Source organism: Oryctolagus cuniculus, chromosome 3, assembly GCF_051225735.1.
Source record: "Oryctolagus cuniculus isolate XC-2025 breed Fujian yellow rabbit chromosome 3, ASM5122573v1, whole genome shotgun sequence".
NCBI classification, from domain to species: domain Eukaryota; kingdom Metazoa; phylum Chordata; class Mammalia; order Lagomorpha; family Leporidae; genus Oryctolagus; species Oryctolagus cuniculus.
The window spans coordinates 120739781-120764174 of record NC_142869.1 but is presented as its reverse complement, the minus strand read 5'-3'; the positions used below and the strand labels follow the sequence as shown (position 1 = coordinate 120764174).

General features: G+C 56.1%; 1 protein-coding gene across 2 annotated transcripts in view; it reads left to right on the top strand.

Annotated features, from left to right (window-relative positions):
* GLI2 (GLI family zinc finger 2) overlaps positions 1–12117 on the top strand; it is a 218996-nt gene extending 206879 nt beyond the window's left edge. For both annotated transcript variants that reach the window (XM_051848775.3, XM_051848774.3), the window contains exons 10-14: positions 1844–1993; positions 3499–3663; positions 4483–4764; positions 6510–6849; positions 7935–12117. In XM_051848775.3, the coding sequence (XP_051704735.3) occupies positions 1844–1993; positions 3499–3663; positions 4483–4764; positions 6510–6849; positions 7935–10423 (3426 nt within the window). In that variant the 3' untranslated portion in view covers positions 10424–12117. The remainder of the gene's footprint in view (positions 1–1843; positions 1994–3498; positions 3664–4482; positions 4765–6509; positions 6850–7934) is intronic.
* Positions 12118–24394: the final 12277 nt, after the last annotated feature.

Genomic DNA, 24394 nt, shown 5'->3' with positions numbered 1-24394 from the left:
AAACAGAAGTTCATTTTAATGTAGTTTGTGTAGGCCAGCTCCGTGGCTCACTAAGCTAATCCTCCGCCTGCGGCGTCAGCACCCCAGGTTCTAGTCCCGGTTGGGATGCTGGATTCTGTCCCGGTTGCTCCTCTTCCAGGCCAGCTCTCTGCTGTGGCCCGGGAAGGCAGTGGAGGATGGCCCAAGTCTTTGGGCCCTGCACCCGCATGGGAGACCAGGAGGAAGCACCTGGCTCCTGGCTTTGGATTGGTGCAGCGCGCCAGCCGTAGCGGCCATTTTGGGGGGTGAACCAACGAAAGGAAGACCTTTCTCTCTGTCTCTCTCTCTCACTGTCTAACTCTGCCTGTCAAAAAAAAAAAAAAAAGAGTAGTTTGTGCCATCCCGTGTATCTGAAATTGAGTCGGCCCTCTGCATTGATAGCTTCCACTTTCAGAGATTGAACCACCTATGGATCAAAAAGATGCAAGACAAAACAAATGCTGCATCTGGACTGAGCCTGTGTGGGCTGTTTCCGTTGCCGTTTGACTGTCAACAGTACAGCTTGACGCCTGTTGACATAGTGTTAGCATTGTATTAGGTATAACAAGGCATGTCAGTATGATGGAGGATGTGCAAATGCCACACCATCTTAGAGAGGGGACTGGAGCTGGCTGGGATGGGGCTGGGGGCCACTCGCCCACAGAAGGCTTCTTGTACTTCTCCACTTGCCCGAGGGGGCTGCACCTGCCCTGGGCGGCAGTACTCGTGAGGTCAGGTGAGCTATCTCTGGCTGTCTTGCCTCCCTCACTGACCCGGGTCATCCCTGGTTACCCCAGGGCCAGCCTCCCACAGTACCCCAAGCCCACCATTAGGTTCAGAACCTGGCTCCATCCACACCCACATGCAGGTCCTGAACTTCCCGAGGGGCTTATGTGAGAAGGAGACAAAGCCACCATCTCATAGGTCAATGACAAACACAGAGGTGAGGATGCATTGGTTTTCCATTATAATAAAAACTTGATTTAAAAATTTCTCTAACAAGAGTAGGTGTTTGGCCTAGTGGCTAAGACACTAGTTAAGCTGCCTGCATCCCGTAACAGATTACCTGGGTTCAAGTGTTAGCTCTGGCTCCTGAATCTCACTTTCTGCTAATGCAGACCCTGGGAGGTGGGGGTGATGGCTCAAGTGGTTGGACCCCTGCCATCCATGTAGGAGACTAGGATTGAATTCCTAGTTTTCAGCTTCAGCCTGGCCCAGCCCTGGCCATTATGGGGAGTGAACCAGCAATGGGAGCTCACACGAGCGCGCGCTCTCTCTCTGTTTCTCTGCCTCTCAAATAAATTTACAAAAAATCAATAGAGCAATAGAGATAAGCTTGGGAGAAACTTCTCATGCACCCACCGTGTGTACATCTGCTTCACTGTAGTTAATTAGTGCCTACTGTTTGCAGCCAGGGGATATTATTGCAACCAGAGCCCAACCCAGGGTGGGTAGGATGCCTTTGACCCTCATAGGTGCTCACTTTGAGTGAGCAATTGGAAAACGCAGGCAAGACAGGGAGCACAGATTCCCATGTAGTGGTGGCTAGCGATCATTCACAGGGAGAGGTGGCAGGCACCCGGAGGTGAGGTTGTTGGATCAGTGGTTTGGACGTAGTAGGTGTCATGGGCAATGAGGAGTGTGGCCTGCACACAGTAGGTGGGAGGTCAGCAGGGTGGTCTACACACAGGTGGGGAGGACCAGCAGGGCAGGAGTCGGGCTCACCACAGGCTATGGCCCAGCCGGGTTGCGGGTGTGTGCCCCGGCCAGGGTCCCAGCACCGGAGCAGCCAGGCTCACCCTCTCCGGGCTTGTCTGTCCCGCAGCACATTAACAATGAGCACATCCACGGGGAGAAGAAGGAGTTCGTGTGCCGCTGGCAGGCCTGCACGCGGGAGCAGAAGCCCTTCAAGGCGCAGTATATGCTGGTGGTGCACATGCGGCGGCACACGGGCGAGAAGCCGCACAAGTGCACGGTGAGTGCCCTCTGCCGGCGGGCGGGGCGGGGCGGGGCAGGGGGACAGGTGTGTGGCCATGGCTGTGCACCGGCGGGCGCGGGTCTTGTCAACGGGTCATCCCCACCCTCTGCGCTTCAGCATCTCGGCAAACGTGGTGAGGGTGTCTGCGGTGTGTGGGTGTGAGTGGTTTGTGCACAGGTGGTTTGTCCGGCCCTGCGAGGTGGCCCCCTGAGGTGCGTTCCCTTCCCTGCAGAAAGACTAGTATCCTTGGTGATCGCTCGTTTCCACAAGGATGGGTAAAACGCGTTGGTTGAGTTTGACTAAGGAAAGATCTGGCCTTGTGTGCAGCCTCACTCATGCCCGACTCAGGGCTGTCGTTGTTGAGGTTTATTTTTAATGCACAGCCGTTGGTTCTCTTTCCAAAGGGAAGATTCTTCTGCCCCCTGGGGTGTCTGCCGCCGGGCCACCTAAGGGGGCTCTCCTTGGCAACTGCTGTATTGCATAGATTCTGAGAAACCGGATTCTGAAATCAGTGGTGTCCAAGAGTCCATGAAATACGCTCTAGTTATAGGCAAGCCTTTTTAAAGATTGAGATGAAATTCACATATCTTGTTCATGTTTAAAAAAAAATACAAATGGGTGGTTTTTAGTGTGTTCCCAAAACAACCTCTAGCTACTTTCAGAACATTTTCGTCACCCAGAGGGAAACTCTGTATGCAATGTGGTCACCCCTCACCCCAATCCTCAACTTCTTGCAGCCCCAAAACCACTCCTCTGCTTTCTGGCCCCTGTAAAATCCCTATTCTGGACATTTTGTAAAAGCAAACTCATAAAATATGTGGTCTTGTGTCTGGCTTCTTTAACACCACGTGTTGGCAAGGTTCCTCCGTGTAACAGCATGAGTCGGTACTGCATAATATTCCATGGCATGCATGGACCGAGCTGGGTTTACCCACGCGTGTGCTGGGTTTCCCACGAGTCCGTGCTTGTTTTCATTCTCTTCCTGCCCATCTCCTCTTCCTCCTCCTTTCATCCTTTTTTTTTCCCCAAAAAAATATTTCTTGAGTGCCTCCTTTTCATCCGGTGCTAAGTATTAGGAAGGCAGAGATGAACACAACCTAAAAAAGTTCCTATCCTGCAGTCTGTATCCGAGGAGCAAGGCCAGTTAACCAATTGTTTAAGATAATTGGCCGGCGCTGCGGCTCACTAGGCTAATCCTCCGCCTTGCAGCGTCGGCACACCGGGTTCTAGTCCCGGTCGGGGCGCCGGATTCTGTCCTGGTTGCCCCTCTTCCAGGCAAGCTCTCTGCTGTGGCCAGGGAAGTGCTATAAAGCAGAGAGGGTACAGTGTTGTGATTAAAAGTACCAGAAAACTCCTTTCAGAGATAGGTGCACCTGTGGGGCGGGGCTAAGGGCGGGAGGGGGCGGGGCTGATGGGGAGGAGTGGGCTGGCCCAGGAGGTTTGGCGTCGGTGCGTCTGATCTGGGGTGTCCCCATGTGACCAATCCCCTTGCTTCCTTCCAGTTCGAAGGCTGCTCCAAGGCCTACTCGCGCCTGGAGAACCTAAAGACGCACCTGCGGTCCCACACTGGGGAGAAGCCGTACGTGTGCGAACACGAGGGCTGCAACAAGGCCTTCTCCAACGCCTCGGACCGTGCCAAGCACCAGAACCGCACCCACTCCAACGAGGTACCGCTCGCGGGCGCGCACCGAACATGCGCACGGCAGCCCTTGGCGGTCACGTGCCACCACCTGTAGCCCAGGAGGGAGCGCGGTGCTCCGGTGGTGGTGCTGAAGGAGCCGCACCTGCCCCCAAATCCCAGCTCAGCCGCACAATTACTGCGGCACAGGCACACTCAAGAGGGACTGTTTCTAAAGGTTCAGACATAGTCTGGACCCCAGAGGGACTTGGCTCCACAGCTTGTAAGAAATGCGGGGAATTCCCCAAGGCTTCTGAGCTCCCAGAGGTCTCTGCAGACAGCAGCCAGCCTCGGAGAGCAGTGTTGGTGTGTGGGGGTGGGGGTGGGGATGGGGGGGGGTTGTGTATGAGCCCAGGACTGAGGATTAGCTCAGTGACTTTGAGCAAGTTCCTTTGCCTTCCCAACCCTCTCTTTCCTAATCAGAGCGCTGGAACACTGGCACCATCTCACCAGGCATCAGTGAGCTCGGTGCACAGCTACTGACCACAGGGAGGCAGTGCTGTGACCACACAAGGCACCCTGTGTCCCCTTTCCCCAGTGAGCTTTCTGGTCTGTGTCCCCAGCTCCCTGTGGCACAGGCTCCCTTGACCGTGCATTTGCCTGGGCTGGGGCCAGGCTTTGCAGGCCTGGAGCTGACCTGGCTCCAGCCTCGGGACACTGGCTGCAGATACAACAAAGCACCCACCAGCTTGGCAGCCGGGCTCTGCCATGGGACACTGGATAGCTTTAGGGGGGAGGAAGACTCCGCCCATTGAGGGGTGTGTCTTCGTGTCCCCATTTGTGACATGTGGCCCGGTTCTCTCCCCAGAAACCCTACATCTGCAAGATCCCAGGCTGCACCAAGCGATACACGGACCCCAGCTCTCTGCGTAAGCACGTGAAAACGGTCCATGGCCCTGACGCTCACGTCACCAAGAAGCAGCGCAATGAGGGCCACCTCCGTGCCCCGCTGCTCAAGGAGAATGGGGACGGCGAGGGCTGCAGCGAGCCTGGCGGCCGGGGGCCCGAGGAGAGCACCGAGGCCAGGAGCGGCGGCCAGGCCGTGGAGGACTGCCTGCATGTCAGAGCCATCAAGAGCGAGGGCTCCGGGGTAAGCAGAGCTGGACGGCCCAGCCCGGCGCCAGGGCAGCCACGTGGGCCCTGCTGGGGGGTGATGAAGTCCCCTGCCCTCTCCAGTTCGGCTTTCCTTCCTTCCCCACCTTGGGCTTCATGTGGAACCTATGCCATTGGGATCCATTCTGCTCTGCCTTGGCGCCTGCTGGGCGGCGGGGATGGGGACACCTCCTCCCCTCCCCCACTATGGGTGGGGCGGTCCTTGTGCACCTGCCCTTCAGCGCCGCTGCTGACCGCCCCCCCCCCCCCGCCCCAGCCCTCTATCCTGTCTCTGCGTCCTTGTCCCTTCCGGCTTCTGTTCCTTGTGTTCTAACCACCTGTTCTTTGTCTCCACCTCTTTTCCCTGACTGTACCTCCCCTAAGGATAGGCGGTACTGAGGTGAGCACAGGAGCTGGGTGGGAGTGTGGTGGGCTGGGGTGTGTGTGTGTGTGTGAGTGAGGGCGGGCTGGGGTGCTTGTCCAGGGCTGCTGCCTGGAGGAGGCTGACCTGCCCGTCCAGGCCTCCTGGGCTGGGAAGGTAGCTTTGGGTCCGCACATAGCTGGGACGGCAGCTGGGACCGGCGGGACAGGTTAAGGGCAGCTGCAGCTGCAGGAGTGGAGCCGTGAGGACCAGGCTGCCAGCAGGACAGGAAGAGGAGGGGCCCCGGCTGCAGGGGGAGGTATGAGTTCAGGCTGCTGAGGAGTGGAGATGGTGCCATGGGCAGCACCTGTCAGGTTCGTGTGCACCTGCTGCATGTGTCCTGGTGGCAAGAATAGTGCAGCTCCCCGAGGAAAAACTGGAATGTGAGGCCGCTTCAGCCTGGCGGGGAGGCCAGAGGTGCTTTCTCTCAGGTGAGCCTCACTGGAGCTCCTGGGTCACAGAGGACGTAGCCCAAGGTCTCTGCCCCAAACAGCCCCCACCCAGAGAGAGGGCTGCTTTGGGGTGGCAGCTCAACCAAGGGTTGTGCCCCCATAGCTCCTCCTTCTCTAGTTTTTTTTTTTTTTTTTTTTTAAGATTTCTTTATTTTGAAAGTCGGAGTTACACAGAGAAGGAGGGCAGAGAGAGAGAAGTCTTCCATCCACTGGTTCACTCTCCAGATGGCCACAATGGCCAGAGCTGTGCCAATCTGAAGCCAGGAGCCAGGAGCTTCTTCTGGGTATCCCACATGGGTACAGGGGCTCAAGAATCTGGGCCATCTTCTACTGCTTTCCCAGGCCATAGCAGAGAGCTGAATTGGAAGTGGAGCAGCCGGGTCTCGAACAGGCGCCCCCATGGGATGCTGGCACTGGAGGCAGTGGCTTTACCCGCTACGCCACAGCACCAGCCCCCCCTAGTCATCTTGTCCCTTTGCAGCCCCTGCCTCTGGCCTGGCCAGATGCCCTGGCCATGCAGAAGGCACTGAGTCTTTGTTGGGGTTCTGTTGCCGTTCACTTGACGGTGCAGGCATTGCTGTCGCCAAGTGTGCGTCAGTGCTCTCCTTTGTGCCACACTGGGTGCCTTCTGCAAGCAGCTGCGTGCTGTCCAGCCACTCACCCGGCACAGGACGCAGTCCAGGGCCTTGTGTCCTGCATCCTGCGGCTGGAGAAGCCAAGGTTAAGAGCAGGGAAGTGACTTCATCATCTCCTCTCTGAAGGGCAGTTCCCTTCCCCCACCTGAGGTGTGCAAGGGCGTGGGCCCCAGGGCAGGCAGGCAGATCGGTGCTCCCTCTCTCAGTCCTCGCCTTCTTCCCTCGTGCCCTGCAGCTGTGTCAGTGCAGCCCCGGGGCCCAGTCGTCCTGCAGCAGCGAGCCCTCCCCGCTGGGCAGTGCCCCCAACAACAACGACAGCGGCGTGGAGATGCCGGGGCCGGGGCCCGGGAGCCTGGGAGACCTGACAGCGCTGGATGACGTGTCCCCGGGGGCCGATGCCTCGGCCCTGGCTGCCCCCTCTGCTGGTGGCCTGCAGCTGCGCAAACACATGACTGCCATGCACCGCTTCGAGCAGCTCAAGAAGGAGAAGCTCAAGTCGCTCAAGGATTCCTGCTCCTGGGCCGGGCCTGCTCCACACACCCGGACCACCAAGCTGCCTCCCCTCCCCGGAAGTGGTAAGAGGAGGCTTGGGGGAGGCTTGGAGCACCAGCTGGGTTCACATCCATGCACTGGCTGCCACAAAATAGAAGAGATCTTACCAACCCATTGCGTGGATATGGAAACTGAGGCTCGGCAGCAGAGAAGTTTAGCCTAGGGGTGTGTGTCTGCAAAGCCCGTGCTTGTTGAACTACAGCATGCCCACGCATCCTCTTCCTGCCAGCTGTTTGGGCATTGACTAGGTACCTGCAGCAGGCACCTCCACAGGGCCAAGGCCCTAGGAAGGAAAGCATCATAATCCTAGCCCCAAAAGAGCCCATGGTTAGAACCCCGTCCCCCAAGATTCCCACCTACTGCAGAATGAGCCCAGTAGCGCTGATGACGGAGCTGAGGGCAGAACTGTGCAGAGAGGTCCAGCTGGGACAAGCAGGGAGGGCTTCACAGAGGCAGCGGCACCCTGTCCAGGGAGACAGAAGGTGGCTGCAGCAAGCGCGTTCCCGGTGCCCAGGGACTCAGTCGTCGGCCCGGCTGCCCACCGTGCTGGATGCTGTGATACGGTGGCCACTCTCTTTGGAAGGGCAGGTTTGCCGCCTAAACTACTCTGGGGATTCCTGAGAGATGGCTTGGAGCTTGCAGCCCTGCTGTGCACACAGCTGCCTCACCACAGTCACCCCTCCCAGGATGGCCCATGGCCAGGGGTGGCTGTTCACTGCAGGAGAGTAAGGGAGCAGCAAAGGCTGTCGGCGGTGACATCAGCAGGGGCCAGCCCAGCAGCCCACCCAGCAAACCGTCTTGCTGCTCACCCCTGCCTCTCAGTAACCCAGTTTTCTGGAAAGGCGCGTTTTGTCTCAGCTGGAGTCACTGAGGGCTGGAGCGATAACCCAGGGCCCGACAGGCAGGAGAAAGCAGATGGGGACTCCAACCGGCTGACTGCCGCTCCCCACCCTTAGCAATGGCTGCCCGCATTTGATCACTTATGCGCCTTCCTTCACTGGGAAGCCATCCATTGTGTGCCCGCTCCGGGGCTGTAGGCTCCATAGACTGACTATGCAGGACCCAGCAAGCAGTGCACCTGTCCCCTGACCTCTCTGTTTGCCCACAGGCTCCCTCCTGGAAAACTTCGGTGGCGGTGGCGGCGGGGGCGGGGGCCCGGCGGGGCTGCTGCCAAACCCTCGGCTGTCCGAGCTGTCGGCCCCCGAGGTGACCATGCTGAACCAGCTGCAGGAGCGCCGCGACAGCTCCACCAGCACAGTCAGCTCGGCCTACACCGTGAGCCGCCGCTCCTCCGGCATCTCCCCCTACTTCTCCAGTCGCCGCTCCAGCGAGGCCTCGCCGCTGGGCGCCGGCCGCCCGCACCACGCCGCCAGCTCCGCGGACTCCTACGATCCCATCTCCACCGACGCGTCGCGGCGCTCCAGCGAGGCCAGCCAGTGCAGCGGGGCGGGCTCGGGGCTGCTCAACCTCACGCCTGCGCAGCAGTACAGCCTGCGCGCCAAGTACGCCGCGGCCACCGGAGGGCCGCCGCCCACACCACTGCCGGGCCTGGAGCGGATGAGCCTGCGGACGAGGCTGGCCCTGCTGGACGGCCCGGAACGCACGCTGCCCGCTGCCACCTGTCCCCGCCTGCTGGGGCCGCGGCGTGGCAGCGACGGGCCGGCCTATGGCCACAGCCAGGGGCACATGGGGGCTGCGCCCGCCTTCCCCCACGAGGTGCCCGGCGCCGCCACCCGCAGAGCCAGCGACCCAGTGCGTCGGCCGGACGCCCTGGCCCTGCCACGGGTGCAGCGCTTCCACAGCGCCCACAACGTGAACCCTGGCGCCCTGCCGCCCTGTGCTGAGCGCCGAGGCCTGCGCCTGGCAAGCCACCCGAACGCCGACGGCAGCCTGGCTCCCAGCGGCGCCTACCCGCCGCGGCCGCCCAGTATCAGTGAGAACGTGGTGATGGAGGCCGTGGCCGCTGGGGTGGATGGCGGCGCAGCGCCCGAGTCCGACCTGGGGCTGCCGGAGGACCTGGTGCTGCCCGATGACGTGGTGCAGTACATCAAGGCGCACACAAGGGGCTCCCTGGAGGAGAGCCCCAGGCAGGTGTACCCCACCGAAAGCCCCGGCTTCTCCGAAAACCCCAAGCAGCCCAGCCCGGGGCTGCACGGCCAACGCAGGCTGGCGGCTGCAGACTCAAATGTGGGTCCCTCGGCGCCTTTGTTGGAAGGCTGCCAGGTGGGCTACGGGGCAGCCTCCAGCCTGAGCAAGAACAACATGCCCGTGCAGTGGAATGAGGTGAGCTCCGGCACCGTGGATGCCCTGGCCAGCCAGGCCAAGCCTCCTCCCTTCCCTCAGAATAACCTGGCCGTGGTACAGCAGAAGCCGGCGTTTGGCCAGTACCCAGGCTACAGTCCACAAGGCCTCCAGCAGAGCCCCGGGGGCCTGGACAGCAGCCAGCCACCCCTCCAGCACCGTGGCGGAGTGCCTGCTGCAGCCAGGGTGAGCTACGTGCAGCAACTGCGACAGCCAGCCGCTGGTGGCCCGTGTCCCGGCCTGACCTCGACCATGAGCCCCCACGCCGGCTACAGCCAGGCCCACCCCCAGCTGAGCCCCGGTACCGTCAGTGGGGTCCTGAACCCGTTCCCCTCATCCTGCAGCAACATGGCCACCAAGCCAGGCCCCCTGGGGCTCCCTCAGCAGATGGAAGTCACCCCAGGGCCTGCCATGATGGGCGGCCACCACAGGGAACTCGGGGTCCCCAACTCATCCCTGGCCGGGATGCCACCCTCTCACCCAGCCCAGGGCTACCCACAGCAGAGCCATCACCTGGGAGCCCCTGGGAGCCAGGAGGGCTACCGCCAGGGCCCCAGCCTCCTGCCTTCCCACCAGCCTGGGTTCCTGGAGTCCCAGCAGGGCACGATGGGAGCAGGTGCAGCAAGCTTTGGCCTCATGCAGCCCCGGCCACCCCCAGAGCCCAGCCCTGCCGGCCGCCACCGTGGAGTGCGCGCTGGACAGCAGCAGCAGTTGGCCTATGCCAGGGCCGCAGGCCAGACCCTGGCTGCCGTGCCAGCTAGCCAGGAAGCAGCAGGGGCTGTGCCAAAGGGAGCGATGGGTGCTGTGGTGCCACTGCCTCCCCAGCCACCTCCGCAGGATGCAGGCGGGGCTCAGGACCACAGCCTGCTCTACTACTATGGCCAGATCCACATGTATGAACAGAACGGAAGCCTGGAGGGCCACGCAGGCAGCGCGGGCCTGCAGCCCCAGCCCGCACAGCCGCAGGCCTGCCCGGACAGTGTGCAGCCCCAGTCCCTGCCTTCGCCGGGGGTCAACCAGGTGTCCAGCACCGTGGACTCGCAGCTCCTGGAGGCCCAACAGATCGACTTCGATGCCATCATGGACGACGGCGATCACTCGAGCTTGTTCTCGGGGCCTCTGAGCCCCAGCCTGCTCCACAGCCTCTCCCAGAGCTCGTCCCGCCTCACCACGCCCCGCAGCTCCCTGACCTTGCCCTCCGTGCCCGCGGGCTTCAGCAACATGGCCGTGGGAGACATGAGCTCCATGCTCACCAGCTTGGCCGAGGAGAGCAAGTTCCTGAACATGATGACGTAAGGCCAGGCCTCCCGCCCCTGACCGTGGCTGGCCAGAGTGGAGTTTCAGATGATCCCACCTCCTTTTTATTTTTTTCCAAAAAAAGTATTAAATTGGCCTGAGGGATGTCCGCCAGGGACTGGGGCGGACGGCACACAGAAGGTTTACAGGCGTTCTCCTGGGTCTTAAGGACGATTATTTTTTTAGAACACTAAAAAAAAGTCTCAACACGCAAGGAAGGAATGAAAACCTCGGTTTCGCTGGTGTTTATGGGCCCACTGTCCTGGCATGTTCGCCTCTGTCATTTGGCTAATGAGGGGTTTCCGAGCTCAAGGGCTTTCCCCGGTGCCTGTGGGAAGCAGAAGGAGCCAGATCGGGGTTTGAGTCAAGGCGATCCTGGAAATTCTGCTCCCGGGAGACGGCGTTTCTCCCCACCCCCACCCCCACCTGCAAGGAAAGCGAACTCCCGGGCCACATGCATGCTTCCGGGGGGCTTGGATCTAGAGGCCTCTGCTTCCCCTGCCACCGAAGCGCAGTGTGCACTCTGCCTGCCCTGTGATGCCGGGTTTAGGTGTAGCGCTAGCCACTGTTGTATCCTGTAACACTGAGTTCGGGGCCCACAGATTGCCCCAGTGTGCGTGAGTGGGTGACATGCGTTAATACAGCCAGGAAAAGGGACCAAGAGCACCCTGTACTCTGCGGGACAAGCCCGGCAGCTGCCCAGGGCCTCCCCACACCGTGTTTACAGCCTTCCTGCATGTGGAATGTAGCCCCTCCTGGTAAGAAGTACCTCGGGACTGCCGGAGCTGCTGCGGGCCAGGAGCGGACCAGCCCGGAGGGCTGCCTGTAGGAAGAGGGAGTCGCATGTTTACCCCATCGTCGTCGTCGTGTTTCTTCCAGCGTGCTAGCTATCTGCCCACTTTGCCATGGGACGTGCCACAGCCTGGCTCCTCCTCCACCCGCGTTCTTCCAGGCCAAGCCACAAGTGCAGTCCCTGTGTCTTCTGGCCTCCTTTGCCTCTGCCCTCCCCTGGTCAGTGAGCAGAGAATGATGGCATGCATGGTGTTTTGGATGGGGTGGGAGGGTGAAGGTTTTAACTCTTGGGACTCTGAGGGACTGGCCCCGAAGGTTCTTGTTCAGTGTGACCAAGCCCCACCCAGAAACGGACTTTGGAAGTGGCTTCAGAAGACATCACTCCTGGACAGGACATAGGATGAGTTGATATGTGTTCCCCTCTCCACACACACACACACACACACACACACACACACCACCTCCTCCTGAGTTCACGGCAACCAGGCCAGACGCACTGCGCCGCCCTGAGCTTGATCCCGACCGTGACCCTGACTTCAGTGAGCACGTCTTAATAGAGTCTGCCAACAGGGAGGGCCAGAAGCGTGTGATCTGGCACACCCAAGTCCTCGTTGAGGTCCAGGCACGAGGCCACTCCCAGGGGGCGGCCCTGAGACAGCGCCAGGGGGCCCGAGGCTCTGGGCTGGTGTCCATCGCTTGCCAAGCTAGGATTGTGGCCGCCCCTCCCCACCTGAATATCCCCTGTACAGCAGCCGTGGTCCCTGAATATACTGCAGGCGAATCAGCCGCCGGATTTCTATCTCCAGAACATTTGTAGCTTTTTCTACATGCTATGAACTGAGATGACATGCTCAACTTGTAAATACGTCTTTTTGTACATTAAAAAAGTAATTTTTTCATAATTTATCTTGTCTGCTCTTCCCTTGACAGTAGTTAATGAGAATGGAGGTGGTAAATTTGGTGCATTTGGACAGAAATTAGACCGTATTTTTTCTCCACTGTGTCAGAAGTGACGACCGTGTCTTAGCCACGGCTGCTGAGGCCTTCCCTGGCTGCTTGATGCTGCTTTGGGGGTGGGGAGGGCAGGATTGAGGATCTGGCTGCTCCTCCAAGGTCTGTGTACCTAAGGTGCTGTGCCGAGCATCGTGGTACCGGATTTGGGTGTAGATACCAGCACTCCATGTGTCGGATCCCCGTAGTCTGATGGAGCTCATTTGGGTCGGGGTGCGGTGGGAGTGCAGGCCAGGCAGCCCCCAAGGCGAGGCAGGGGCTGTGCTCTGGTACGGGCAGAAGCATGAGGGCTGGGGCAGGTAGGTAGCACCTCCAGCAGGCCCCATGGTCAGCAGGATCAGTGGGATCAGCCGTGAGCAGGGGCTCTGAACCCCGGGAGGCTGCCTGGCAGGTGGACAAGGGGAGCCTCGATCTTGCAAACTTCATCGGTCAAGGCCACTGCCGCTAAACCTCAGGGGGAGGCTTGAGGCCCTGCCTGGGGATGGTGGAAAATTCTAGAACTGAGAAGTACAGGGAAGGGAGGGTGCAGGACTGGCTTAGGAGGAGTCGCGCACGCACCTTCTGCAGGGCCAGGTGGGCCAGGCCGCCGCTTCCAGGCTGGCACCGTGGATGGGGCAGTGTGGAAGCCACAGCCCGTGGGACAGCCCCTGGCCAGGAGGATGCACAGTCCAAAGCCAGAATGAGTGCAAGAAATGCCCAAGGGTGATGTGTTTTTTTGTTTTTGTTTATTTTTAAAGATTTATTTATTTGAAAGAGTTACACGGAGAGAGGAGAGAAAGAGAGGTCTTCCATCTGCTGGTTCACTCCCCACATGGCTGCAATGACTAGGGCTGGGCCAATCCAAAGCCAGGAGCCAGGAGCTTCTTCCAGGTCTCCCACATGGGTGCAGGGGCCCAAGCACTTGGGCCATCTTCTACTGCTTTCCCAGGCACATTGGCAGGAAGCTGGATCACAAGTGGAGCAGCCGGGACCCGAAGCAGTACTCCAGGAAAGGCCTGGGTTTCCCTAGGCTGGGCGTGCTGAGGCCAGAGACCAGAAGGCTGCTTGGACATCTCACGGCTGATGGCAGAAGTGCAAAAGATGTGAAGAGAACACAGGGGGCCTCTACAGGCCTAGGCCAAGAACAGGAATCACGCCACTGAGCCCCCATTGATGGAACACGGAAGCACGAGGAAAGCACGAGGTATCAGCACCCTCTAAGCCGGCCTGGCCATCTCCCTCTGTCTCCTGGGCCTGCATCTCGGTCTTGGAGAAAGTGGGGTGGTTCCCTCTGCCAGGGATGTCCCCAGGCCAGCTCCGGAGTCCACTGTGTGCATCCAGAGGCTGCACTTGGGCTGTGTGGGGAGGGTTGACATCCTAAGAGACAGTGCACACTGCAAATCCCAGCTTCCTCCTCCTCCTCACAACCAAAGAAGTGATCGCTGCTGTGTCCGACTGCTCACTCAACAACCGTGAGTTGCCAAGAGCTTGAGAAAGCCAGCGATGTTGCCCAGGTGTGTGCGTCCATGGATCTCATTTTGTGGGGCACCATGTGAGTGCATGGAGCCATGGGCATGGCCACGCGGGCCACGTAGCTTAGTGGTTTCCAAACCAGAAAGTCATGGACACTGTGGTTCATCTGGAATCGGCTCTGTCAGGTGAAGAACACAGTTAAAAGTAGACTTCCTCTGGCGGAAGCCGGGAGCAGGAGCCTTATCACCCACACGCATTTCCTACGCCACCCTCCCCCACCGGCCGGCCCTGCTACCAGAAGCAGCACAGCCAAGGAGTCATAGAGTAGAGTTTGAAACCCTGTATCAACTTCCACCCCAAATGAGCTAAGGCCCAGGAAAGATGTGAGACAACGAGTAAGACGACCTGAACCCCGCTTTCTGGAATCCTGGAAGTAAACTGTGCTGGCCCAGGACACAGGACTCAGTGCTCTGGCAGGATCAGAAGCATTGGGTGGTATTTGCAAGGGGCTGATCTACACATTAGCACATCCTGTCCAGCAGGCAGGAAGTGCAAGGACCACCGGGAGCCCAGGCACAAGGCCTGGGCAAGCACCCAGGGAGGAGCGGCTGTCTACCTGGACGGTGCTGAATTCCGGAGCTACTTCGGGGGTGAGGTCGCAGGACTCACGTGATGAGAAAGAGAGGGGGAGGCAGGAGGGAACCCTCCTAGGTTTCTGATGCCCATGACCTTGAGAGGGTCAGTACCGGATGAGGACCACCATGTGGGCTGGGGACATTGTGAGTTCAGATGTGGACATGGGCATTTGGGGTGTCCGGAGGAAGCCTGGGAGGCACTGGGTTGATGGGTATGGAGCGACTGCTAAGGAGAGCCCGGGGCCACAATGAGGCCTGTGATGCAGGTGAGTGCAGGAGATGCTGAGAGCTGTGCCTGAGCCACTCAGGGCAGCGTGGGCCTCCTAGGAAACAGGCCTTGCTGCTGAGTCTTGAGAAATGTCAGCAGCGGACCAACGTGGTGGAGATGGGTTAAGCCGCCATCCCGATTGGGAGCACTGGTAGGAGTCCCAGCTGCTCTGCTTCCGATCCACCTTCCTGCTAATGCACCTGGGAAGGCAGCAAGTGATGACCCAAGTCCTTGGGCCCCTGCCACCAATATGGGAGACCCAGATGGAGTTCCTGCATCCTGGCTGTGACCTGGCTCAGACTTGGTTGTTGCAGCCAATTGGAGAGTGAACCAGTGGATGGAAGATCTTTGTCTCCCGCTCTCTGATGCCTTACCTTTCAATTAAATAAACCATTTAATAGTAGTAGTAGTAGTAGCAAAGAGAAATGCCAGCAATCAAGAGCCAGCAGGAGGAGAGTGAGGCTGCCAGAGCATGAGGAGCAGTGAGGGAGGCAGAGGGCCAGAGGTGGAAGCCCTGGGCTCCAGGAGAAGAGGGCTTCCAGGAGGCGGCAGCGGCGGCAAACACCTCAGCACTGTGAGACGGAGCCACCACTGCCTCCTGGGCCCTGGTGTTTCTTTCCCATCCCACATCCGATCTTCAGGAAACCCTTTTGGCTCTAACTTGAGGGAATATCCAGGATCTGTTTGCTTTTCAGGGTGAGCTGGAGGTGCCAGTTTGCAAGGACTTTGCTAGTGGCCTGTGAGACCACTGGCAAATGGTGACTCCACCACACAAGCGCCAGATGAGGGCTCTGGCTGCCCCCAGAAGGAGAGCTGGTTGACCAGCACTCTGCTCCTCTGCTGTGTCCACCTGCCCCACCCCAGACCCCTGCAGCTTAGTCTCATTCTTGGTTAGCTCAGTCTCTTCTAATCATCTCCCTCCTCTGCTTAGCACCCGCCCTGTGCTCCTGTCCCACCCAGTCCAAGAGCCACGGCCCACAAGACTCCCTTAGAAATAAATCTTTTAAAAAATGGGGGCAGGGGCGGGGCTGGCGCTGTGGTGTAGTGTGTAGAGCCGCCTGCAGTGCCTGAATCCTATATGGGCTGTTCCACTTCCAATCCAACTCCCTGCTAATGTGCCTGGGAAAGCAGTGGAAGATGGCCCAAGTGCTTGGGCCCCTGCCACCTACACAGGAGACCTGGAGGAAGCTGCTGGCTCCTGGCTTCAGATCAGCCCAGCTCCAGACATTGTGGCCATTTGGGGAGTGAATCAACGAATGAAAGACTCTCTCTCTCTCTCTCTCTCTGCTTCTGCCTCTCTAACTCTGCCTTTCAAATACATACATATATATATATATATATATATATATATATTTAAAAAGGACTCCCTCAGAGCCATCACCTTCCCTCCCCATGTCAGTTATCCACCCTACCCTGATGCGGTTCCAGGTGTACTCTCTCACACTCTGCCTCGGGGCCTTTGCACTGATCATTCCCCCAGATAGCCACATGACTCACGCCTTCCCTCCTTAAAGTCTTTGCTGTTCTAAAAACCCTTCCTCACACTGTAGTAACCACCCCGACCCTGTCTCTTCCCGGCTGTGTGGTTTCCCTGGCCGGTACAAGCGCTTCCCACTCACTGTGGGATTTACACCGGCTGAATGAGCTCACCGGCCACAGGAGCCGGTGCTGCGGCCGCATGTGTTGGAGCAAAAGCTGCAGGGGGAGGGAGCAAACAGACAACTTCTCCCAGAACTTCACGAGGAAGCAGAACAAAAAGAGGGGACAGCAGGGAGAGGTTTTGTTTGTGTTCCTCACCGCCGCAGCGGGAAGGATGCTGCCAGCATGTCTGAGGAGAGGCCGAGTAGATCAATGTGTGTGTCAGGAGCCGTGGCAGGGGGAGGGGATGCCAGGGACAGCTGGCCTTAGCCTGCAGGAGGGTGGGCAGCCCTGTTGGAAAGGACAGGAGAGAGAGGCAGATGGAGCTGGTTTGTAGGTTTGGTGCTGGCATGAACACAGCTCCTGTTCGTTCTCCCGATGTGGGAGTCCAGGTGGTCTCCCCAGGGAGGGAAGATTGGAGGCCCAAGCAAGGTGCTGAGGGCTTGGGACCATTGGCCATTGGGAGTGAGTTGAGAGGCTGGCTGTCCCCAGTGGAGGGGAACCTGTCTGTGCCGCTGGGGCCCTGTGCTGCTCAGGGCTGCGGACAGGGAAAGCCCAGCGGTGGCCTTGGCCTTGGCACTTGGTGAGGTCTGCTGAGCAGCCCTGCCGGGCAGGGGCTGGTGGCAATGGTCCCCAGCTCGCCGCCATGGGCATTTGCCAGGCTGGGATTTTGGGGGGACTGTGCCTCTTTTTGGGAAGCTGCCTCTGGCCCCGAAAGCCATGGCTGTGGGCGGCAGGAGGAGGCGTGCTTTACAAGGTGTGGGGGTGGGGGTAGCCAGGAGGCCCCACGTAGGTGTCCCTGTTGGGCGCCCAGCTGCTGGGGCTGGCGGTAATTCCCCTGTGCCTTTTATTGCCTTCGCACGGCGGGAGCGACACCGGGTCCTGCTTTACGAGCTGGGAGACCCGCTAGGGACGATTTATGGGCCAGCCCAGCATTCTGCAGGCAGCCGCTTGGCCAGGGAGGAAAATGACCTAACACTTAAGAAATTTAGACAGCAGCCAGCACCGTGTGTGTGTGTGTGTGTGTGTGTGTTGCACGCACACATGTGACTATGTCTGTGTCCACTCAACTTCATGTACCTGACTTACTGGGTGTTGGAAAACAGTCCTAGCTCTGTTAAATATGTTGCCTATAAAACAGTGAAATGACTCATTTCCTTCTGCATTAGGCCTTTGCCTTGTGCGCTGACAATGAGGTTTCTGGGGAGAGGCAGGGGACTGGGGGCAGTCAGTTCCCACCAAGTCCACCTGGGTTGCATCCTAGCCGAGGAGGCGTAGTGCTCAGGGGACACAGAAGTTGCATGTTTGCTATGTGGGGCTACGGAGCTGGGCCCTGGAGTGGTTTGCCGAGCCTCTGGTCAGCACTGGACCTGGAGCTTGGAAATGTGTATTGGACTGGGATAGGCTGAAAGAGGCAGAGAACTTGTCGTAGACGTAAACTGGAAACTGGTCAACCCTTGGACATGTTAGCCGGGAGCTGACCATTCCTCTGATATGGGATGCTGGTATTGCAAGTGGCAACTTAACTCGCTGCACCATAATGCCAGCCCTGAGTTCCTTACTTGCTATTTTCTTGCCCTCCGAAGAAATACATTTGAAAATTAGGTTACAGGGACCAGCGCTGTGGTGTAGCAGGTAAAGCCACTGCCTGCAGCGCCAAGCATCCCATATGGGTGACGGTGAGTCCTGGCTGCTGCACTTCTGATCCAGCTCATACGCCTGGGAAAGCAGTGGAGGACGGTTCAACTGTTTGGGCCCCTGCCACCCACGTGGGAAACCTGGAGGAAGAGCCTGGCTTCAGCCTGGCCCAGCTCCAGTCATTGTGGTCATCTGGAGGAGTGAACCAACAGATGCATGACCCCTTTCTCTCTCTCTTCCTCTCTCTCTATAACTCTGCTTTTCAAATAAATAAAATTAATCTTTAAAAAAAAAGAAAATTAGGTTACAACATCTATGCACAATTTTTGTTTTTGTCTTTAGCCTTATGATAAACAAAATGCTCTTTTCTTCTCCTTTCCTTTCCTTTCCTTTCCTTTCAAGATCTTACCTCCGCTGGTTCACTCCCCAGATGGCCGGAGCTGCACCAATCCAAAGCCAGGAGCCAGGAGCTTCTTCCAGGTCTCCCATGCAGGTACAGGGGCCCAAGGACTTGGGCCATCTTCTACTCTTTTCCCAGGCCATAGCAGAGAGCTGGATCAAAAGTGGAGCAGCTGGGACTTGAACTGGAGCCCATATAGGATGCTGGCACTGCTGGCGGCAGCTTTACCCACTACGCCACAGTGTCAGCCCCCAAAGTGCTCTTTGCCATGATTATTTGCAGTTTCTCCTCCCCACGCCCTACCGTTGGTTACACTATTCCTCGGTTGTAATACCGCTCAGTTTGTTCTGTTTGTGTTCTGCATTTTCTTGGCTTTCCTCCCTTCTCCTAGCTGATTTCTGTTGCATGTTTGCTTTTGGGGACTGGGAAACATTAGTATGATTCCAAGAACCAGAGCTAATAAAAAGACCAATGTCATTCATCTTCATATTTGCTACCTTCTCCCCATGTCACTCTTCCATATGTGCCTTTCAAACCCTTTCTTTTCACTGCTCACCAATTTCCTAGCCGTCCCATGTTTATTTTCCATGCTTTCGTATTTTCTTATTTCCCAGCTTTCTTTGTTTCATTTTTGTAAAGATTTGGTGGTGTATTTGAAAGGCAGAATGACACACACACACACACTCACACACACACACACACACACACAGAGAAAGGCAGATCTTCCTTTCACTGATGCAGTCCCTGAATGCCCAAAGAGCCAGGGCTGGGCCAAATCAAAGCCAGGAGCCGGGAGCTCCATCTGGGTCTCCCACTTGAGGGGCAGGGACTCAGGTACTCGAGTTCTCATCTGCTGTGCCTCTCAGCCCATTAACAGGAAGAAGAATGACCAGAATTCTAACCAGCACCCTGATATGGGGTGCGGGCCTCCTAGGTAACTGCTTCACCCACCCACCCCTCCCATCTCACTTAAATGAAAGGTGGCATGCTGTTGATCATTTATACTTCCCTGACAGAAGCCTAGAATACATCCAGGGCCAGAGAATGTTCTGGAAGCGGTACCTTCCCAAAATGACCCCTATCAATCCAGAGACCTTTCTCATTCTTTTTCTTTTTCCTTCTTTATAGCTGCATAGTACTCCACAGTGTGCAGTGCTATGGGCGCTGGTTCAAGTCCCAGCTGTTCCACTTCCAATCCAGCTCTCTGTTTATGGCCTGGGAAGGCAGTAGAAGATGGACCAAGTGCTTGGGTTCTGCATCCATGTGGGAGACCCAGAAGAAGCTCCTGGCTCCTGGCTTCAGCCTGGCCCAGCCCTAGCCATTGCAGCCATCTGGGGAGTGAACAGGTGGATGGAAGACTTCTCTCTCTGTCTCTCCTTGTCTCTGTCTGTAACTCTGCCTCTCAAATAAATAAAGAAATATCTTTTAAAAAACACAATGAATAAGTTTGAAAGATCTATTTCACACCATGATGATCATTATCAATAGTAATATTTACTTGAAAATTGCTAAAAGAGATGCTTCATGTTTTCATCATAGACACACGAATAAGTGTATGTGCTGCTACATTTGTCATTAGAATGCATCATCTCACAATGTGTACCTATAGCAAAACATCAGATTGTACACTGTAAGTATGCATCATTTTTTATTGGTCAGTTATATCATAACAAAAATCTGAAAGTTAAAAAGAAATGCAGGAACTGAGAAGTGCCATAAGTGACTGAAATAAGAAAGTTATTAAAGAGATACAAGAGCAGACTTGAGCAGGTGGAAGCAAGAATCCGGGAACTTAAGACAGGTCCACTGAGATTATCCAGTCCAAGAAGAAGAAAGAACAAACAATGCAGAAAAATGAACAGAGCCTGGTCTTCAAATATATGCATAATGAGGGTCCCAAAAGGAGAGGAAATAGAAGGGTTTGAAGAAATAATGGCCAAAACCTTTCCTAATGTGATAAAAAAAAAAGACCTGAATCTACACAGCCAAGAAGCTCAAAGAACTCCAAGCAGAGTAAGCTCAACGAGATCCGTTACAGCCAAAGTACAAAAGCTAAATCGAGAGGATCTTGAAACCAGCAAAATGGAACTGACTCACCACAGACAAGATTTCTCAGGAAGATTAACAGAAATCATGTGGTCAGAAGGCAACAAACTCCAAGTACTGAGAGAAAAAAAGTCCCGTTGGTAAGGAATGCAGGAGAAGTTGGTACCTTTCCGAATAAACACAACCAGACAGAATGTGGCACTAACAGATCTTTCTTACACAAGTCCCACAGGCAGACCTTTGATGGAAGCTAAAAACAGCTCAGTCACTCAGAGTCAGATGAAGACATAAAGAACACCAATGAGGATGACTATACAGGCGAATATAAAAACTAATAGCATTCAAATTTTTATTTCTAAGTCCTTTTTTTCTACATTATTAAAAAGACAAATGCTCTACTGGCTCTGTAGTGCAGTGGGTTAAAGCCTCAGCCTGTGGCATCAGCATCCCATGGGGCGCCAGTTCGAGTCCCAGCTGCTCCACTTCCGATCCAGCTCTCTGCTGTGGCCTGGGAAAGCAGTGGAAGATGGCCCAAGTCCTGCATCGGCAGGAAGCTGGAATCGGGAGTGGAGCTGGGACTCAACCCCAGGCCATCTGAGCCGAGCCAAGTGTCTGCTCCAGCAGGAGTGACTCTTGAAATCCTTATGCTCAGTGAAGAAGCCAGACTTTTTGAAAGCAGATTAGTGGTTGCCAGGGGCGAGGGGAGGGCCCAAGGAGAGCGATTGCTCAGTGGGTGTGGTTTTCTTTTTTAGGTGATGGAAATATTTTGGAACTAAATAGAGGTGATGTTGAACAACAGTGTGAATGTATAATGTGCACACTTTAAAAGAGTTAACTTTATATTACATGGATTTTACCTCCATAGGAAACCCCCCCCCCCCAAAAAAAAAAAAACATGCTGACTCCTGGTTTCCCACTCATCCCTAGGGAATCAGAGCCTCTAGGGGTGGAGCCCAGCATTATTTGCAAGCTCCCTGTTGATTCTGATGGACAACCAAGGCTCAGATGTGCTAGCTGGGGGCCCAGAGCATGACGGAAAGAGGTGGGGGTCACCCCAGGAAGCTGGGGAGACTCAGGGTGCAGCAAGAGCAGGGCTGTGCCCTCTTCAGCTGTCCCGGCTTCTTGGAAGAAGTCAGATCCGCCTCTTCCCCAAGGCCTGTGTCACTCATAAAAGGCCTGCGTGACAGCCTGGAAACCTACTTCTCTACCCCGCACACCTGCCATGGGCCTGGGGCAGGCCTGGGTTATTCCATGTAACCCTCACCACCAACGTCAAAGGGAGCTATTAGGCTCTCCTGCAGTGGAGAAAAGTGACACTCGGAAGGGACAAATATTTGCCCAATGTCAGAGCAGGGAGACACCAGATCTGCCTTCTGCCAGGGCCCACGCCTGCCCACCACAGCTCCCCACCAGGGCCTGGGTTCCTGGGTTCACGTGCTTCAGCCAGCTTGGGTTTAGAAAACAATTGCCTGGAGGCCCCCCCAATGGCCTGTGGGAGTAGTGGTTGTGACAACTTTCCCCAATACAGTAGCATGAATTCCAGTAATAATCAGTAATAGATACAAATAGATATATAGTGTTCAATTATGGTTAATTTTTTTTTATTTATTCAACAGGTAGAATTATAGACAGTGAGAGAGAGAGAGACAGAGAGAAAGGTCTTCCTTCCATTGGTTCACCCCAGATGGCCAGGTGCTTCTCCTGGTCTCCCATGCGGGTGCAGGGGCCCAAGTACTTGGGCCATCCTCTACTGCACTCCGGGGCCATAGCAGAGAGCTGGACTGGAAGAGGAGCAGCCAGGACTAGAGCCGGCACCCATATGGGATGCCGGCGCCGCAGGCGGAGGATTAACCAAGTAAGCCACGGTGCCAGCCCCTCAATTATGGTTAAATATAGATAGTCACACCTATTATTTATATGCTATTTCCTGTATTATCACACAGTAAATAAGATGTTGAAACATATTGTATTAATTACAAGTTTATATAATATTTATAGATAAGTTATATATGTACATATATATAATCATTCAGATAAAGAAACTAAAGGAGAAGAGAAAAAGAAAGCCAACAACAGTGCAGTGCCTCAAAGGTAAAGGCTGGTGCTTGCTCAGTGCCTTTTACTTGGGCCCGACAGTTGGCACGTTGCCTGTGCAGTTACGGGCTGACGTAATCCTGTTTTGTCTCCATTCCAGTAAGTGAGTTTTAATGCAATCTAAACATCTGGAAAGGGCACACTTGAGGCTCTTACTAAATCATGCAGTGACGTGGCTTTTCATTTTATTATTGATTTATTACCAAGTTCTAAAATAGCCACCTAGCCTCAAAAAAAAAAAAAAAAAACTGCACACGGCGACGTGCAGGATGTTAGCCAGATGCTGTCAAACCTCACGAGTGGACGAGAACCTGATGTTACCAAAGCTAACGCGTCTCACCTGGCAGCCAACACAGCTTCCGAGTCCTTAGCTTGAATCCTAGGGAATGCTCCAGTTCTACACCTCGTCTTTTTTTTTTTTTTTTTTTTACAGGCAGAGTGGACAGTGAGAGCAAGACAGAGAGAAAGGTCTTCCTTTTGCCGTTGGTTCACCCTCCAATGGCCGCCGGGGCTGGTGCACTGCGCTGATCCGATGGCAGGAGCCAGGTGCTTCTCCTGGTCTCCCATGGGGTGCAGGGCCCAAGCACTTGGGCCATCCTCCACTGCACTCCCTGGCCACAGCAGAGAGCTGGCCTGGAAGGGGGGCAACTGGGACAGAGTCCAGCACCCCGACTGGGACTAGAACCCAGTGTGCCAGCACCGGCCTTTTTTTTTTTTTTTTTTTTTTAAGATTTATTCATTTGGGGCTGGTGCTGTGGCATAGCGGATAAGGCCACCGCCTGCAGTGTCAGCATCCCATACGGGCACCGGTTCACGATCCAGCTCTCTGCTATGGCCTGAGAAGGCAGTAGAAGATGGCCCAAGGCCATGGGCCCCTGCACCTGTGTAGGAGACCTGGAAGAAGCTCCTGGCTCCTGGCTTCGGATCGGTGCAACTCTGGCCTTTGCGGCCATTTGGAGAGTGAAGCAGCTGATGGAAGACCTCTCTTTCTCTCTCTCTCTCTGCCTCACCTCAAAAAAATTACTCATTTTTATTTGAAAGGCAGAGTTACACACACACACACACACACACAGAGAGAGAGAGAGAGAGAGAGAGAGAGAGAGAGAGAGAGATTTTCCATCTGCTGCTTCATTCCCCCATTAGCCACAATGGCTAGAGCTAGACTGATCCAAAGGCAGGAGCCAAGACCTTTTTCCACGTCTCCCACATGGGTGCAAGGGCCCAAGCACTTAGACCATCCTCCAGGGCTTTCCTAAGTCCATTCAAAGTGAACAGCCAGGATTTGAACCAGCACCCATACAGGATGCGCACACTGCAGGTGGCAGCTTAACCCGCTCTGCCACAGCACCGGCCCCTCCATCCTTGTCTTTATGATGGCTGTTTCTGAATAGCTCACTGCTTCTCGCAGTTGGGAGCATAAATTGTGCAAAACGGAGCTCACAGGCTTCTGAGTGCCACGATGCTCTTTTCAAAGAGGATAGAGCTGAGCCCTTGTGTGGATTGCAGCCCAGCTGGGCGCCTGGGATCCCTCAGGTTGTCTCCCATGCAGAACCCTGAGCTTATGAAAGGCTAATTAATAAAATTGTGCTCATTTGAAGCTTACGTAATCACGTATTACGAAAACTCAACCACAGCAATTACGCAGAGCTCAAACGAAGAAAATGCTTTGTTTACCACTGAAGGCCTTGGGAATTGCCAGCGCAGGCTGGCGGTGAAAAACAGACCAGCCTGTAGACTGCTGAACTATTGTTTTTTAATTTTTCATAGGCTGTGGATCCCCCCCCGCCACTGCTCCCAGTGCCGGTAGCTGGAGTGAAGCCCTCGCACCACCTGCCCTCCGTCCTGACGAGGCCTCAGCTCCATCTCGGCTTCTGCTGCCGAGGGCCTCAGAGGAAAGCAGGGCTTCCAGCCTGGCCCTGGGGAAGCATCAGCTTTTTGGAAGGCATCTTCTCCCCCGCACAAAGCAACGCTCAGGGGCCCGGGGCTGTCCGGTCGGC